We start from the raw sequence: 16,870 nt of genomic DNA, 5'->3' as shown, positions 1-16,870 counted from the left end.
AGCACATCACATGATTTCTTTTTGACCCTTACACTAATATTAAGATGAATAATGATCCTCTCTATTTCACAGATGAAGAAACTGAATGTTATGAAAGGGAAAGCAACTTGCCATAGGTCACAGCTATAAAAGTAAAGCCACACTGAACCCTAGGTGAATTTGACCACAGGCCTGTGCCTTTGGTCCCTCTGTTGCATTTCAATGGGTCAGCAATACACATGTGGTTTGGGCAAGATGGTATATACTTTCCTGGTTTGCAGACATATTGTCCTCATTACTTGCCTGCTCCCCCCATCCTATTCTGCACATAAAAGAAAAAGATAAAAGCAAAGACAAAACAAACATAAAGCTTCTCTGTCCTATTTGGAAATCATAGGAAGCAAAAAAACAAGAGCCGAAGGACAAGGAGTCAGGGAGGGCCTGAGGTGAGGGTTCTCCCAGGTGGGGTCTCTGGAGAGAGCCTCAGCATGAAGAGCAAGCCCTCAGTAGTGGCTGCATACAGACACTGTAATCTTGCTTCTTGTGGGGGTCCTTGCACACTTTCCCACTGGGCAGCCAGCAGGAGGGGCCGCTACACCCTTAACTGCTCTGTGTCCTTGGGAAGACCTCCTCGGAAGACCCTCTTTCTCTGGTTTGTAAAGGATCCTTTGCAACACAAAGGCCACCAGCCTTGAAGACAGCTGTCTGCTTTGATGTTTCTCTGTTTGAGGAAACTTGCTGGAACTGAACAAGTATTTACGTGTAGCACAAATCATTATATTTCAAGCCCTTGCATATTAACATGCTTCACAGAATTCTCACCATGTCAATTCACTTCCAAACATCAGGAGCAAGTGAAACGTTTTCCACTTGACCTCTCCATTTCTCAGATGCATCATTTTCATTAATTTATTCTATCTGGAATTTCTAGGGATAAACCTGTCCTCACAGATGCATAGGGCCAAAAGCAAATAAACAAAATTATGACAAATTTGCAGTGTTCAGGAGAAGGTGGTCAGGGGAATCCAAAGCACTCCCTTTTATTGAGTGCCTGCTAGTGACAATGACTGTACACATATTATTGATCTAGATGCCCCCCCCCCCCTTAATCGCTGCTGTTTCCTTATAGTGTACCAAAAGATTTGTCGTGTAGGAGACTCTCAATAGATGTTTGCTGACTGGTTTAAATAGATTCACCACAATTCCAGGATGGTTTCCTCCCTCTTTTTACAATAAAGGAATTGAAACTGTGAGAGCTTTAGCAACTTGCTCAAATTAACAAGGCTAATAAGTGTCAAACTGGGGATTTGAACCCAAGGACACAGGCTCCAAAAATATATATTCTTTTCACAATAGCATGTGAACTCCAGAAGCAACTAGAAATGGTGGTCAAAATAGATCATCCTCACCCTGTCTAGAGATGGCTGATAGTACTTGGAGGAGGTTCAAAGGACTGTACCAGACATTTTTAAACAAAAAGATGACTTCAATATAAAGTTCAGGTCCCTTCCTGACCTCACGTACTTCCATAATATTCTCTTGCACTCGTATAGCCCTTTGTGACACAGCCTCATCATCAAAATCGGTATGCTCTCTACTTCCGGGACACATGGCTAGACTGCATTCAAGCCTCCCTCACAGTCACATGTAGCCATGTGACTGAGTTCTAGCCAATGGAAGGAATATGAACATTGGGCACCACTTCCAGGCCTGGCCCAAAAAACAAGTCCATGCATCCTTTCATTTTATTTTCTCCCTTCTTCTGTTGAGTGGAGAAAATTATGAAGTCCTAGAGGTGAATGGAAATATAAGAAGGAAGGAGCCTGGGTCCCCAAATGACCATGGGGAATGTTACCCACCGGCCAAGAACATGTGGCACTGGACTTCACATAAACCAGATTTAAAGTTCTGTTGTATGAAATCACTGAGGTTTTGGGTTCTCCTTGTTGCAACAGAGAGCATCATTTTACTAATAGGCTCTTCATGATTCTGGATAGTTTTCTTATCTATTTTGTCATTAAAGCTTTTACAAATGCAACCAGAGCCAATGGAAGCTCAAGGAGTGAGAGGTGTGAAGAATCATTTAGAGAAGATCCAAGACATCTGTGCAGTGCATTGCTGCACAGCCGTAAGCATGTTACTTGGAGTTCATGCACTTCGTTTCTCTACCTGTAATTTTAGACTGTTGGAACAGATGGTCTGTAAGATTTCCTTCTAGTTTTAAACCTCTTTAGGTCTCTTTAGTTGATAAAAAATAGGTATTAATGTGTTCAGAAACTGTGATCTCTTGAATATGAGCTTCTCAAAGGTAAGGATTATTATGTTTATATGGCTAGGATCCAATATCTTAGATGCTCTAATGTTAAATTTAATTAGAATTTTCTGTTGAAAAACTCAAAGACTTTGCTAATGTTCTGATTTATGCCAATGATTTCTTGATCTAATTTGGAGCACAATATCAAATGATTGAAATTCTCATGAATATTTTCATTATGCATTAGTGAGTATGGTAGGCTATTTTATATTCATTTACATAGACTTAATCTTTGAAGAATGATTTTATAATAATACTGAAAGACTTTTTTGATTAAAGTTAGTGCCAGCAGTAATTGGTATTCTGATGGCTTCATTTATACTTCTATTTAGCTAAATAATATAGGAGTATAATTCCTACTTAGGGTTGAGAAAATTGGAGTACAGAATATTCAGAATTTTCTCATCCACATGGGTCTTAACTTGAGGTCCATAAAAGTAGTATTGGGGGGAAACTATGAACAATTAAAGAGTTTGGAAAGGCCCAAGAAAGATGATACAATGATGTGATGGAGCCTATGCCACTTTCATGAAAAATCTTATGCCTTCTGGTTTTGGAAAATATATAGTAATTTTTCTTTATATCTGTGTAGTGTGGGGTCATTGTTCATTTTATCCTGCTCAACAAAAGTATCAGGTTATATATGCTTTGATTATTAAAAACAGGCAATGAATTCTATTATTTAATAAATACTGTTTGGAGGTAAAATGTTTGGAAAAACAGGGCTTATGGGAGGTATGTGTGGGGAAATAACAAGAGGGTCTTGGCAGAAAAATGGGAACCACAATTTGACACTGTAAAAAAGAATGAAATCTAATGATGGGAGACCCATGTTCTTCTTTCTTTTTATTGGCTGCAGCAGGTGTATGTCATCCCCCATTTGTTTTCTGCTGTCACTTCCTGCCTCATGTGCTTATGTCATGTAACGTCCTACAACCTGGGGAATAAGCATCCAGGGAGATAGTGTGTTAGTATGGCCCCTCAGCCTTGGCTGGCATAGGAACTTATGTCTATTAAAAAAATGAAGTAAAAATAGTATCAACAAATATTTTAAAATGTTTATATTATCAAGGATTGCAGAAATGAAGAGACTGTATTAAAAATTACCAAGTACCTTTTGCGTGAATTGTTTGCTTCAAATGTTATGTTGAGATTACTGCTTCATTAAAAAAAAATCTTTCCATAAAATAATAGGACTAACAAAGGCATTTCTTGTCTCTCATGTTTTAGAAAAAGAAAGGCCTTAAGTCATATAGAAAATTCTTTCAGGAAATCCTAAGTAGGATGCTGAATTTGAAGGAGACACTAAAGAGAAAACATGAATTACAGGAATGAGCTAAACAAAGCAATAAAGATGTAAGCTTACCAGCAAAACGAATTAAAAAAAAACTACAGACATTCATTTACATCTGTTTTTTTGCCCCATGGTAGTTCAGTTAAATGTATGTGACATTTTTCACAATTAAGTTAACGTTACCAATTCCTATGACATACCTGGTGCTCCCTCAGAACATCTGTGTTGTGTTTCAATGTGCCACAGCATGTGTTAAATGATTTATATAAATCTTATATCCTCACCATAATCTTTTGTGAAAAGTTCAGTATTTTCAGCATCGGGATTTTTTTAAAGGTCCCCAAATAAGCAGTCCAGACTGAGAACCATAACCTGTGGACCCTACTCACCAGACAGCTACATTCTTTTGAGGGCCCAAATGGAAGTCATTTAATTTATTTAAATAACAACAACAGCCCTTTCAGGAACAGCAAAAAACAAACAACAAAACAAAAAAACTCCTCCCATAACCAAAGGCACCTTATAACTTGAAAGCAACCTACTAAAGACAAACGTCCAATAAAATTCCATTTCTTTGATGAAAAATGCTGTCCTAGGAGTGCATTCCTGAAGGACTCTGTGATCATTTGACCTGGACAGGTTGCCATCGTAATGGGCTTTTTTTTTTTTTTTTTTGAGATGTTATTTATTTATCCATGATAAGGTGCACGCACACACACACACACACACAGAGAGAGAGAGAGAGAGAGAGAGAGAGAGGCAGAGACACAGGCAGAGGGAGAAGCAGGCTCCACGCAGGGGGCCCGACGTGGGACTCGATCCTGGCACTCCAGGATCTCTGTCAAATACATAAAATCTTTAAGTAAAACCACAAAATTTTCAGTGATACTGATAACCTCACCACCATGTTTGAAGACAACTGTACTTTCCTCAACACTGGATGCACATTAGAATCACTTGCAGAGTTAAAACAAAACAAAACAAAACCAACAACACTCCACTTGTGAGAGGCTCCACCCTAGACCAACCCAGCTGGAATCTCTCTGAGTGGGGCACAGACACTGATACCTTTTGATTGCTCCCTAGGTGACTGCAATGGGCAGCCTGGTCTGAGAATCTCTGTGTCCACATCATGGCTTTCAGAATGGGCTATACTATGGAATCATCTAAATAGTTTTATAAGGCCACTGAGTCTTGCATCTGCACCCACATATTCTGATTTAAGTGGTCTGGGGTAGCATAGGCATCAGGATTTTAAAAAGCTCCCAGGATGATGCCAATATACAGGCAAGTTTGAGCAGGACAAGGCTAGGTCCTCTACCAAAGAGGGGGTTTCTGCCTTAATAAGTTGAGCAAAGACTGCTCAATTTATCTCCTCTGGAGGTGAGCATGATGAAGACTAACAAAGAAATGAGACCTATCACTATTTAAAGTCATGTAGCCCACAGTTTCCCAAATTTTGAGTCCACAGTCTCAACAGTCTGCTCTGGTCACCTTAGGCATGTTATCTCACCACACTGGCCTTTGCCTGCTGCTGTGTACAATGTGAGGATTGGTGGGGGGGGGGTGCCCCCTAGCTCAGCAACAGCACCCCAACAGGAATCATCTGCACTCTCTAGGCTTGGGGAGCTGGACTTCTGCACTAGTTCCCTAGCCAGGGGCTTGTCAGCTGGTGGTGGGGCAGGTGGTGATGGCATAGAAAGAGAACTCTCAACTCATTGCAAACAAAATAACATCACATATTAATTAGGGACTAAACTTTTCTTGGGAGAAATTATTTTCAATCCTTTTGAAGGATCTTCCACCTGCCTATGTGCCACTGCTATGGAAATTCAGGCATCTGGGGGAATAGAGAGGAAGATACTACCACCAAACAGAACCCTGTTAGGTTACATTTGTTTATTTGTGGCCATTAGCAAGAGCCAAATAGAGATATGCTAGGCAATTCTTAGTTATAGTAGGCTTGAAGGAGGTAGAGATGAGTTTATCAATAATGAAGGCATGATGGAGGGGTGGTTGATGAAGGTGCTGAGAATGGGGCTGGGGTGGGAGGCAGGGACAGTGGGGGTGGAGGAAGGGTAGGTCCCTAGGAAAAGCCAAAAACTGTAATGTGTGGCTTCTTGAAATACAGGAGTTGTTAAGGAAATAATTTTTTTCTTTGCTCTTGTGCTTCCATCTTTCATTCTCTATAAAGCCTTGTCCTTTTGACATTTCAACATCTTGATCATCTGGTTGCAGCTCAAATTTGGAAAGTGAAGTTGTTCTAGAAGCAGCTCTATTGGAGGCCCTAGAGCTTTGAGGGAGGATTTTCACAAATCTGGCTGGATTTGGTGAGATTTAAAAAATCTTCTTTCAGAAAGTTCCATACTTTTCAGTAGAAAGTTTGTCCTAGGAAAAGTTCAGGAAATTAAAAAGAAGTGAGTGATGGGAGTACAGAGACCATCAGAGTACAAGAGGGCCAGTTTTTCTTTAGGTAGACTATATGGCAAAGTCTGGCATCCTTTATCAATTTGTGCTGTGCAAAGGATCACCATTCCTTTTGTTTTCTGAGAAAAGAGAAGTATTTGCTTTTGTGTCAAAGAAAAGGGTGATGTGTTGTTTGTGCAGAAATTCATTCTCTCTCTCTCTCTCTCTCTCTCTCTCTCTCTCTCGGCTTTCTTGTTTTCTCCCTTCTTATGGGGAAAACTGGGAAAAAATCTTGAACTGTGGTTCTGGGCTCCTCCCCTGACTGAATACCATGCAGTGATTTTCTTCTACCAATTTGTGCGTGATGGGGGTGAGGGGATGTAAAATTATACGCATTTATGGTTTTTCCTTCCCTTGCTTTCTAAGGTGAGTTCCTTAGGAAGGAAGATGTATTTATTTTGCTCAGTGGGATGCAAATGGCGGAGGAGAGAGAGGAAGCCCACAAGCTTCAAAGGAAAAGAGGAGGTAGAGTTAACAGGGTGGGTAGATGGGAGGAGAAGAGGGAAGGGAATCCTGACAGGCATGGGGAGGGGAAGCAGCGTGTGCAGAGCCACCACACCAGGATTTTTAGCCTTAGGGGAGAGAGAGAGAGAGAGAGAGAAGAGGACAAGAGGTTTCAGCAGTAACCGTGAGGAGGGATCTATGGGAGAGACATCTAGGGAGGAACTTAAGGATTTTCTGTGTGTTACGGGTATAGTAACCTCCCTTCTGCCCTTAAGGCATTTTGGGGAAGACTGATGTTTCCTTTCTAGCCTGCTTTCAGGGCGATTTTTGTTTCTTGTAGCAGTGATACTGTGCTGAAGTAGGAGCAAAATGGTCGCCAGTGCTTCATGTGGGTAAATGCCCAAGACATTAAATCAAAGTTCCTTTTTGTAATTGGCTCCACCAACAGTGGAGCTAGCTATTTGGGTGAGTTGGTATTTTTCCTTCTCCAAAACTATTTGTGGCAACATTTGTAATGTGCATAGCAGGCTCTATGGAATCCAAGGCCATGTTTTATTTTTGGCCACAACCAGGGAAACAGGAACTTGGAAGAAAGTGAAATAAGTCTCTAGATGCTCTTCAGAAGAACTATACCAGGAGTGTACAAATCAATATAAAGTCTCCCAGCTCCTGTAGCAACGTGGGAAAGGAAGCAGAGTGCCATGTCTGGCTTCTGTGGTTGTGTTCTTTGCATGGGTAACCAGTACAAAGACGTGGGGTTTGGAGGTCCTGACTTTGGGAGAGGGGACAGAAAGACCTCCAGCACTGCCAGGCTTTCCCTCCCTGCCCTCAAAGGCTAGGGCTAGCATACTCTGGGTGGATGGTTGGTGCATAAAAGACAAATATGAGAAGGTATTTATTGAGAAAATCTTCAGCTTTAACCAGTCATCCCTGTGTCTCATTAAAAAGAACTGTATGTTGGAATAGAAATGCTGACTCATAACACAGATCCTGTTGAGCTCTGCCCATCAGTACTCACTAGAAGACATTTCTAAGCTTGACAACAAAGACATAAATCATAGGGTGACACTCCAATAGAGCTTACTGTATAAAAACGAAAAACTTGGATATGTTGAAAAATGCCATGCTATCATGTTTACAACTTATTTGTAAATGGTTCAAAATAAAAAATCATACAGGTGAGATAGAAGGAAAAGAATTAAGCAAACGTGATAAAATATTAACATTTGAGGACTCTGGGTAGAGGGTAGCTGGGGATTCTTTGAACTAATCTTATAAACTTTTCTGTTAGTATGGGATTATTTCAAAAATTTATTATTATTTCATTATTTTTCAAGAAAAATTAAGAAAAAAAATTTAAAGGTCAAGTATTACCAAAAATGAAAAAAATACTACAATTGGAAAATAATTATAATATTAATGACAATGAATTATTTTCTTAAAAAATATATATGTATAAATCATAAGAAAAAGATAATGGCACAATGGAAAAGTTAAATGAACAGGGAAGTTACAAAAAACTTTTTAGTGGCCAGTATGTGTGTGTGTGTGTGTGTGTGTGTGTGTGTAGTCAAATTCATTATCAGTAAGAAAAACATAAAGTTTTGAAGAGCTGTGATAAAATTTTGTCTAATAAATGACTTCAAAAATTAACTACCAAAAAGCTCCAAATTTGGAAGATTTATGATTACATGGATGCTGTACTACTGGTGGGTGTCTCAGCTGGTCTAATAATCTGGTTACAATCTGGCAACAGAAGAGGTTTTTAAAGATGTTTAGTTCCTTTAATTTAGCATTTTTTACTTAGTAGAGTTTTATCCTGAGGAAGCAATCAGAGGTGCAAATTTATGTACAAACCAGTACTCAAGTAACATTATATTAGAAGTCCAACAATCAGAGAGTTTACCAGTAAATGATGGATTACCAAATAGCCATGACCAAAATCCTATTTCAGAAGAGTAGTTATTGACAGCAGGAAACAGTAACAATATGTATACTGTTTGCATTAGTTATCTTTGAATAGTGTCTTATTTTGCTGACAGTAGCCTCCTGATTCCATGAAAAGATGATCTACTTAGATCACAGGACATAAACACAACTGTGATTCTCTTTCTGAAGGAATGAAATGGTTATAAGGAGCATGTGGAAAGCCTAAGGAAAACTTGGAGAGCCGCCTCTGAAAAGTGACGCGGGCTTACAATAAAATATTGTTTTCCCAACTTAGATGTTTTGTTTGACTCTGAAAAACTTGTTCATTAGGATAGTCTTAAAACACAGAAAACATTACTCCAGGTTACTTTTTTTCTTTACATGCAACCATCAATGCCCCCATGCTCTACTTTAAGAAAATGTGATTTATACATGTTCAAATGGGAAGTATTGTAAAAGTAGGAGAACAAGAGAAGAACTGGTCTCCCTTTCTCATTTAATAAGGAATTCCAGATCTTGACAGATTAGGTGATAGGCTCAGTTATTATTCTAAAATATAGTAAATTGCTTCTATACATCATGAGAAAAATATAAAATCCATAACAAGCATGTAGACAATAAATACAAACAAGTGAGTTATAGATGAAGAAATATAAGTGGTCAATAAACATGTAAAAAAAATTCCATCTCAGAGGTCATGAGAAATGTGAATTTTTTTTAAAAAATGCAATTAAAAAAAAAGTGTGTAATTCTTTCCTTTGCTTGACACATGAGCCCAGCCCCAAACAAGCAATCTGGAGATCATATGATGGAAATGTTGGGTCAAACAATGAAAACAGTCATATCCTTGCTAACAACCTTCCCTTAGTGCCTAGGATACACTCCATAGTAATAGCTAGAGAAAGAAAAAGAAAAAGGGCAAACATCACAACAGGGAAGTTAAATGGACAAGCAGGCCACGAAGAAGAGATAGAGTTTAAACAACTGAATGGGGAATATTTTATTCACACAGAAGGATTCATGATACTGGGACTTTAAATGACAGGGGGCCTGACTGGATGGAAACATTAAATTCTGTGCTAATTTTATGTCATATCCTAATTTCATAAAGCCTGGTTCAATGCAAACAACAGGTCCTTGTTTCGGCTTCTTCAGGCACATGTGGAGAAGTCAGGGTTCTTAGTTTTCTTTTGCACCAAGGCCAAAAGCCTCTAACTTTGGTATTTGAATTTTTAGGTATTCATATCTTGGAACAAACTCCCCTATATGGTGAATCATGGTTTTATGCAAAGTAGAGCTCATTATGATGCCATAAATGTTAGCAGAATTCCCCTCAGATTACTTAGGAAGCAGTGCTTAATTCCAGATTAATAAAATACCATAATAAGGCACTTTCTTACTTTCTCCATTAAGAATCAGTGTTTTTCAATGAGTGATTTCATGCAATCCTAATTTCAAACTAGGTAAAGCAATGAGAACATTTTGGCAAGACCCGACTCCATTGTAGCTGATGGATAAATAACCCCAGAAAATAACCAAATTTCCATTTGTGTTAATGCTAAACATACAAATTTATTAAGCATTCTGGCTGAGAGAGACTACATACCAACAACGTGGTTCTTTTATCTGAAAATGCTGGTCTGCTTGCTTTTAGGAAAACAGATTCAATGTTCTTATTCTTGTTCATTTAAAGAATGGCTTTATTTTCATAAAGGTTAATTGATAGCTGTATTGCATAACAGTAATATTACCTATTATGTTTTTCACAGAAGAAAATATGCACATTTGCCCTTTAACTTATACTCCTAAAGCAAGCACTTAGTTCCAATGGCTTACAACTTTGCTATGGTCTTCCATATAAAGAAGCTCTTTAGGTTTCTTAAAATAAACACAAAGCCTGAGATCATAGCAAAAGAGAGAGAGAAAAGGATACTGTTTTATTTCGTCCACAAACAAGGGAGTCTAAAGTAATAATTTTCTCAGCTGAGTCCATTAACATGCACTGAGCATATGTGTGTATGGAATAGATTTTCTTTTGCAAATAGAACTACTGTTAGTTTCCACACTATGAAGCAAATGCTGGGAAGGAAAAAATCCCTCCTCCATTGGAAGGCACCTGGGCTTCCAGCTCAGTATGCAAAGAAGGCATCTTGGCTTCTACAAAATCAGCTGAAAAGCTGGCTCAGTTTAGAACTGTCTTGGGGTAAGCCGAGATTCCTAGCTGAGTCTTGGAGATGAGTGGACTTTGCCTTGGGGGTTATGCTCAACAATAAGATGGTCTGGACTACTTTGGACTCTAGAAGCAGAGGTCTGTGAACTACGGTCCTTGGGCCAAAGCTGGCCTGCTGCCTGTTTTGTAAATAAAGTTTTGTTGACACATAAACAACCCATTTGTCTATACAGTCCATGGATTTTTGCGCTACAATGGCAGAACTGAGTAGTCAGCAATGCCCGAGATATTTACTATATTGGCTCTTTAAAAAGAATTGCTGACCTCTGTTCTATAGGAACCTGGAATGGATGCTCACTTCTTGACCTTTATCTGGAACCAACCCCATGGCAAGTAAAAACTATTGTATTACCCACTTCTATACCAAGCTTTGCAATTTCGTTATGTCTCAGATGGATATGTTCTCTGAGACTGTATCTTTGGAGGCTTTTTCTAGTGGGCAGATTATTGTGGAGTATCGAACCACCCTTGTGTTGCACTTGATCCCACACTATCCTATATCAGAGGGGCACTTTCCCTAGGTTTTGCAGTATGGATACCTGCTGTTGGGTATCTGTGCTCACATGGGGCTGTACCTGCCAAGACTTATGTTTCATTCCTTCTGGCTGAGATCCCCACTCATCAGTAAAAATGAAGGAGCTAGCTAAGGTTTATCTATACTAATTTTCTACTGAATGACCAGGTTTATGACATAGAATAGGTGAAATTTAAGTGGGAGAGGATTTTTGGCTGGGTCGTCAGTGGAATAGAAGGAGGTGAGTATGTTTTGATGTCTGTTACTGAGTAAAAATAGGGGGAAGGAGTGAGATGTGGTTCTGAGGCCCTCACCTACTGGTATGAATTACTCTGGTTTGTTCAGCCACTCCATCTTTTTTTTTTTTATAAGATTTTATTTTATTTATTTATTTGAGAGAAAAAGAGAGAGAGAGTATAAGTGAGTGGGGCAGGGAGGAGTAGAGGGAGAGGGAGAAGCAGACTTCCTGCCGAGCAGGGAGTCCAACACAAGACTGGATCCCAGGACCCTGGGATCACAACTCAAGCTGAAGGCAGACACCCAACTGACGGAGCCATCTGGGTAACCCATCTTTTTTGCTGTACCAAGAGCTCCAGTATAGGTGGGTAGAAGGGCAGAGCAATGATGCTGAGAGAGGCAGTGTATAGTCATTGGGAGGCTTCCAAACTTGCAGAAGGCTGAATGGCAACTCGAGGTCACTTCAATTTCTCAGGTCTCCTGGGTAATGGATTCTTGGAGAAATTGTCCTGAGTGTTTAGTCTGTCACTGGGTAAGGAGGTGACATGAATGGGTTATCAAAGGTCACGCTGTGCCCATGACATGCAGAGATCTGTGGGTATCTGCCCTGCTGCCATAGGAACTGCAAGAATTGGTAGGGGCTTGGTGCTAGGCTGGAAGGTAGGTAGCAGAGGTTGTAAACTGAGAAAACTGATAGGACATGGGTTTCTTCCAGTCAGCAGACATATTTTAATGGGCCCCTGAGTCTTTGACTTTTTTATAAGTTAATCGTTAATATTTGTGAGTGGGACTATTTCATTTAAAAGCTGGATTTCCAACTTCTTTTGAAAATTTGAAATATCTGCGCATCCTGGGCTTCATCCCTACTTGTCAGTGATCACCTAGATTGGAGGAAAGTTTCTCTCTGAAGAGTACTTCAGTTTTATTTGTGGTTTTCCCTTACACCGGATCTGTTTCTGGCATTAGTGTTATTGGCCTGGTCCCTGGGACCTTTGAGTTTGGAACCCCTGCTCTCTGTGTTGCACAAAGAATTCATGCTATTGCAACTTTATGTTCCTTGGGGGTCATTCTGTCTCCTTTGTCCCTTGCTAACAGTCGCTACCTCATTTACCTGCTGCAATCTAATCATATTCCATTCTGACTCTACTGCTAAATGGAATAAACAGCCCGTTTGGGAGAAGATGCCTGGACCCTAGTCATTAAGTGTATACAGCCATTTATTATATTGATCTAAGTGAATGTAAAGAGTCAATGTAGCTAGTGTGCAAGGGTTATCTCAGGATAGCTAAAAAGTAGCCTTTTGCTGTGAATTATCATTTCTTCACCATAGGTTTCAGGTGATGATGCATCTCATTTCTGAAGAAGATGAAAGCTCATTTGTTGGGATGTATTCATAGGATGTATCTGCATTTAGTAATACTGGAAATAATTGTTGCTAAGACTCTTAGGTTGATCTTTTAGAAACTCTATATTTCTCTTTAGGTGGAACACAAATGGAGACATGCAAAGAAAATAAAAAAAACATAGATACCTGTCATACTGTTGGGAGTCATAGGTTAGTAATCATTCTGGACCTTTTTTTTCACTGACACCTCCTACAAAGAAAAAGACAAGAAAAAAACCCACAGGTTATAACCTGTATTTTCCATAATGTTTTTGTTTCAAATAATATCACATACATTAATTAGTTTGAGGCAATTCATTACTCTCAACTCACAACTAGGGAAATTGAAGCATCGGTGGGCTCTGTGATACGTGTAAATTGACAAGATGTTTTAATTTTTAATCTCAGGTTTCCTTCTATAAATAAGTCTTCAACATAATATTTTATTAAAGATCACATGTCTCTTTTTCCATCTCAAGTTTCAAGAATGCTACCAGTACACTGACTTGCTGCTTTTCCTGAGAGTGGCTAGGGTATAGCATCTTCAGTCTATATCCTTGCTTCTCCAAGTGAGGGATGTCAATCTCAGACTCACGCACTGGCTCCAATCCCAGCTTCCAGCTCTTCCTGAGGGCAAGCTGTGTCCCTCCTGTCTCTCTGAGGGTTTGCTTCCTCAATCCTTCCTGAGCAAAACAGTCCCCATGTTTACATAAGCTGGTTTAAGTCAGGTATCTGCCACTTGCAACCAAGAGTCTCTACTGATAACACTAATATTAAAATACAATATTAATACAAGTGTGTCAAAACAGTTTTGTCTCCTTTTCATGATCTCAAAGGTGAAACTATAAAATCCCAGTTATGTTCTGCTATACCATCAAGTAAAATAATCTTTGTTTTCAAAATTTCAATTGAATAGGCTTCTGAATTGTGTGTAAAGTAGAAAGTACTCGGGAACAAGAGGAAAAAAATCTTAGTAAGGCTTTAAAAATATTGTCATCACAAAGTTTAATACTAATTTTCCTATGTAGTAATGTTTTCTTTTAGTATTACCATTACTACTACTATACGATTACCATTACCAGAGCATTAATAGTATAATAGTATTGCTATTATTATAGTATATGGTATTTGGTAGTATTTAGTGCTGTTTTCCTTCAATGACCTCTAGAGTTTTGTAATGTAATTGCAGGGAAGTCTAAGAACCCTCTAGGCAGGTGTCTGGGCCCTCTTTTCCTGGCCATTCTATGACACAGCGTGGGGTCAGTGAGGGACTTTGTTCTGAGGAGTGGACACAGAGAAGGTCCCCCAGAGCCTGGGGCTCACCAGGTGGTCATGGGGCCAAAGGAGAAAACAAAGTCCAAAGAGCTTAAAAATAAAGAAAGCTTGAAAATAAAGAGTCCTTCCTTCCTTCCTTCCTTCCTTCCTTCCTTCCTTCCTTCCTTCCTTCCTTCCTTCCTTCCTTCCTTCCTTCCTTTCTTTCTTTCTTTCTTTCTTTCTTTCTTTCTTTCTTTCTTTCTTTCTTCTCTCTCTCTTTCTTTCTTTCTTTCTTTCTTTCTTTCTTCTTCTCTTCTTTCTTCTTTCCTTTCTTTCGTCAGGAAAGGAAACAAATTCAGGGAAGGCTTTCACTGAGTAGGTCAGTGAGGAGGAAGGGTCAGATGGCAATGTGTTGGCAAAGGAGTGGCTAAGAAGTTGACAAGCAGCTCTCTGTCCTGGAAGGGCCGAGACACGGTCTATACAGCATTCCACATCATTCATTCAGCAAGTCCCACTGCTCATGAGCAGGAAAGAGCCTACTGGGAGACCCAGCATTGGTCCGTGTCCCAGTTGCTCTAGGTGAAGCTCCTCTCATAATGTCAGCATCTCAGGACCAACTGAGGGGGAGAATGGCACTCAGTTTAGTCTCCTGGGCAAGCTCTATGGGATGGAGAACATTCCTTTTGTATGTCATTCATTTATTTGGTTGGTCAGTCCAGAGGTCCTGATCGATGTCCTACTATGCTTCGGCTGTCCCCCAGGCTTTGCCCAAAGATAACACCTGGGCCTATCCACTGGAGGCTTCTAACCCAACAGGGAGAGAATCATGTTTAAAAAATGCAGAAATGTATGCAGCTTTCCCCTTCAGTGTCTCTTCAGAGCAGCCTGGGATTCAAAGGGGGCAGAGGTCACTCCTACCAGGGGCTATCCAGAAAGGCTACCTAGTGGAGGTAACTCTGGACCCGAAGGTGCTTGTCCTCTCTAGGCCTTTCCATGGGTCATGATTTAATGCTTTCTTCTCATTCTTGCACTTGGGGCACAGGGATGATTCTGGGTAATTCTTTTATTTACTTTTATTATTATTTTTAAAGATTTTATTTATTTTTGTGAGAGGCACAGAGAGAGAGACAGAGACATAAGCAAAGGGAAAAGCAGGCTCCCTGTGGGGAGCTTGTTGGAGGACTCTATCCCAGGACCCCGGGATCATGACCTGAGCCAAAGGTAGATGCTCAACCATTGAGCCACCTAGACATCCCTCTGGGTAATTCTTTTAAATACTGCAGTTTTAAGTGGAGGAGTTTGAGTACCTAATTGAGTTTTTAAAGCTGCAGAGCTACTTAGTCAAAGCAAACCAGTCAGAGGGCTACGGCAGGTCTAGAGGAGGGATGAAAGTGCCTAGAACTAGCGTGGTGGCAGCAGATGGTGAGGGACGCAAGTGACATTAAGGAAACAGAAATAAGACACTGTTATGAATGCAATGTGAGCATTTAATACTGGGATAAACACTGGGGATACAAATAGGTTAAGACTAGAGGCTCTTGGCCCTCCAGGAATTTATAATCCATTTTACAAGCTGGCTGGGAAGGCGGAGTTCCCTGGCCAGGAGCAGCTAAATACACAAGCCGCATGTGCAGTGTGCCAAGAGGTGGTGGGACAGTTTCTCGGGGCTCTCCTTCTTCTGCTCACTTAATCACTCTCTGTCTGATGCCATGTCCTGTAGGTGAAACTTGTTCCCCTTGGAAGAATGCAAAAGTGGGCATTCATCTCCAAAACATCTAAAACACATATATATTAAAAAAAATGGCAGGGAAGTTGTCCTTGAGTTCTCTGAAACTGGGAAGCAAATAGAATTATTATATTACAAACACGTAGGATGTAGGTCTAGGGACTCTGGAAGACACTGGGCTCCCTACAACCTTCTGGGAGCTCAGAGGCCAGCTTGGGCTGCATGGATGGAAAAAAAAGTAGCCTATAGGACAACAGCCAGGCCACATCTGGGCTGCTATATTTGAAGAGAAAGCCTCATGTAGAATGTCCAGGCTGATGGAAACCATGTCTTACAAGAAGTGTGGAAGGGAGTCTAAAAAAGTGAACAGTCATACGGTCTTCAAATATGTGAGGATCTGTCATGTGGGAAGCGTTAATTCAGTATGTCAGTGGTCTGGCTGGAGAGATGCTGCTGGGGCCCGCCAAGGAGACAGAGGACTTTCTCTGCTTGACCTTAGGTGGAAGAAGATGCACACCTATAGGCAGGAAAAAATGCACAAAGGCGCACCATCTCCCAACCTCAAGCTGCTCTTGTTCTCAGGACAGATTAAGCCTCTCTTGAGAAGACCAGAGTCTTCATTCTGCAACAAAGCAGATGCCAGGTGTATGATACGGTTCTAGGGATGTGCAAAGGCCTGCTCTATGCTTCTCCCTAAAATTCTTCTTTAAAGCTTCATTGCTTTAGCTTGGTGGATCTCAACTGTTTTGGGTTGTGGCAAGATCTGGTCTACTCAAAGAATATAATGGAAGTTATAGGACCCTTCCCTTGAAAGATGAGTACATGATTTGGCATATATTTTCAGGAGATTTGCGGGTCCTCCTCCACCAAACTCATGTGTGGATGCACATTAAGCTTTGGCTGCAGGCTTTGATGATTGTTAAAATGCAAAAGCTCATGGAAAAGACATAAATTGATATAAATGCAATCTATTGAATAGAATGAAAAAGAGATGTGCTGTTAGTAGTTAGTTGGCCAGTTCGGTAGTCAGCACCAGGGTCCAACAAGAAAATACGGAGTCAGGACAGCTAAAATAAAGCAGCACGAACATCCTGTTTTA

The 16,870-nt window shown here is 40.2% G+C and overlaps 1 protein-coding gene across 12 annotated transcripts in view; it reads right to left on the bottom strand.

Annotated features, from left to right (window-relative positions):
• THRB (thyroid hormone receptor beta) overlaps nucleotides 1–16,870 on the bottom strand; it is a 371,451-nt gene that overhangs the window by 88,521 nt on the left and 266,060 nt on the right. For all 12 annotated transcript variants that reach the window (XM_038570696.1, XM_038570703.1, XM_038570693.1 and 9 more), the window contains one exon: nucleotides 12,939–13,002. In XM_038570696.1, the coding sequence (XP_038426624.1) occupies nucleotides 12,939–12,960 (22 nt within the window). In that variant the 5' untranslated portion in view covers nucleotides 12,961–13,002. The remainder of the gene's footprint in view (nucleotides 1–12,938; nucleotides 13,003–16,870) is intronic.

This window comes from Canis lupus, chromosome 23 (assembly GCF_011100685.1).
Source record: "Canis lupus familiaris isolate Mischka breed German Shepherd chromosome 23, alternate assembly UU_Cfam_GSD_1.0, whole genome shotgun sequence".
In the NCBI taxonomy this organism is placed as follows: Eukaryota; Metazoa; Chordata; class Mammalia; order Carnivora; family Canidae; genus Canis; species Canis lupus.
This window is presented reverse-complemented; position numbering and strand designations above follow the sequence as displayed.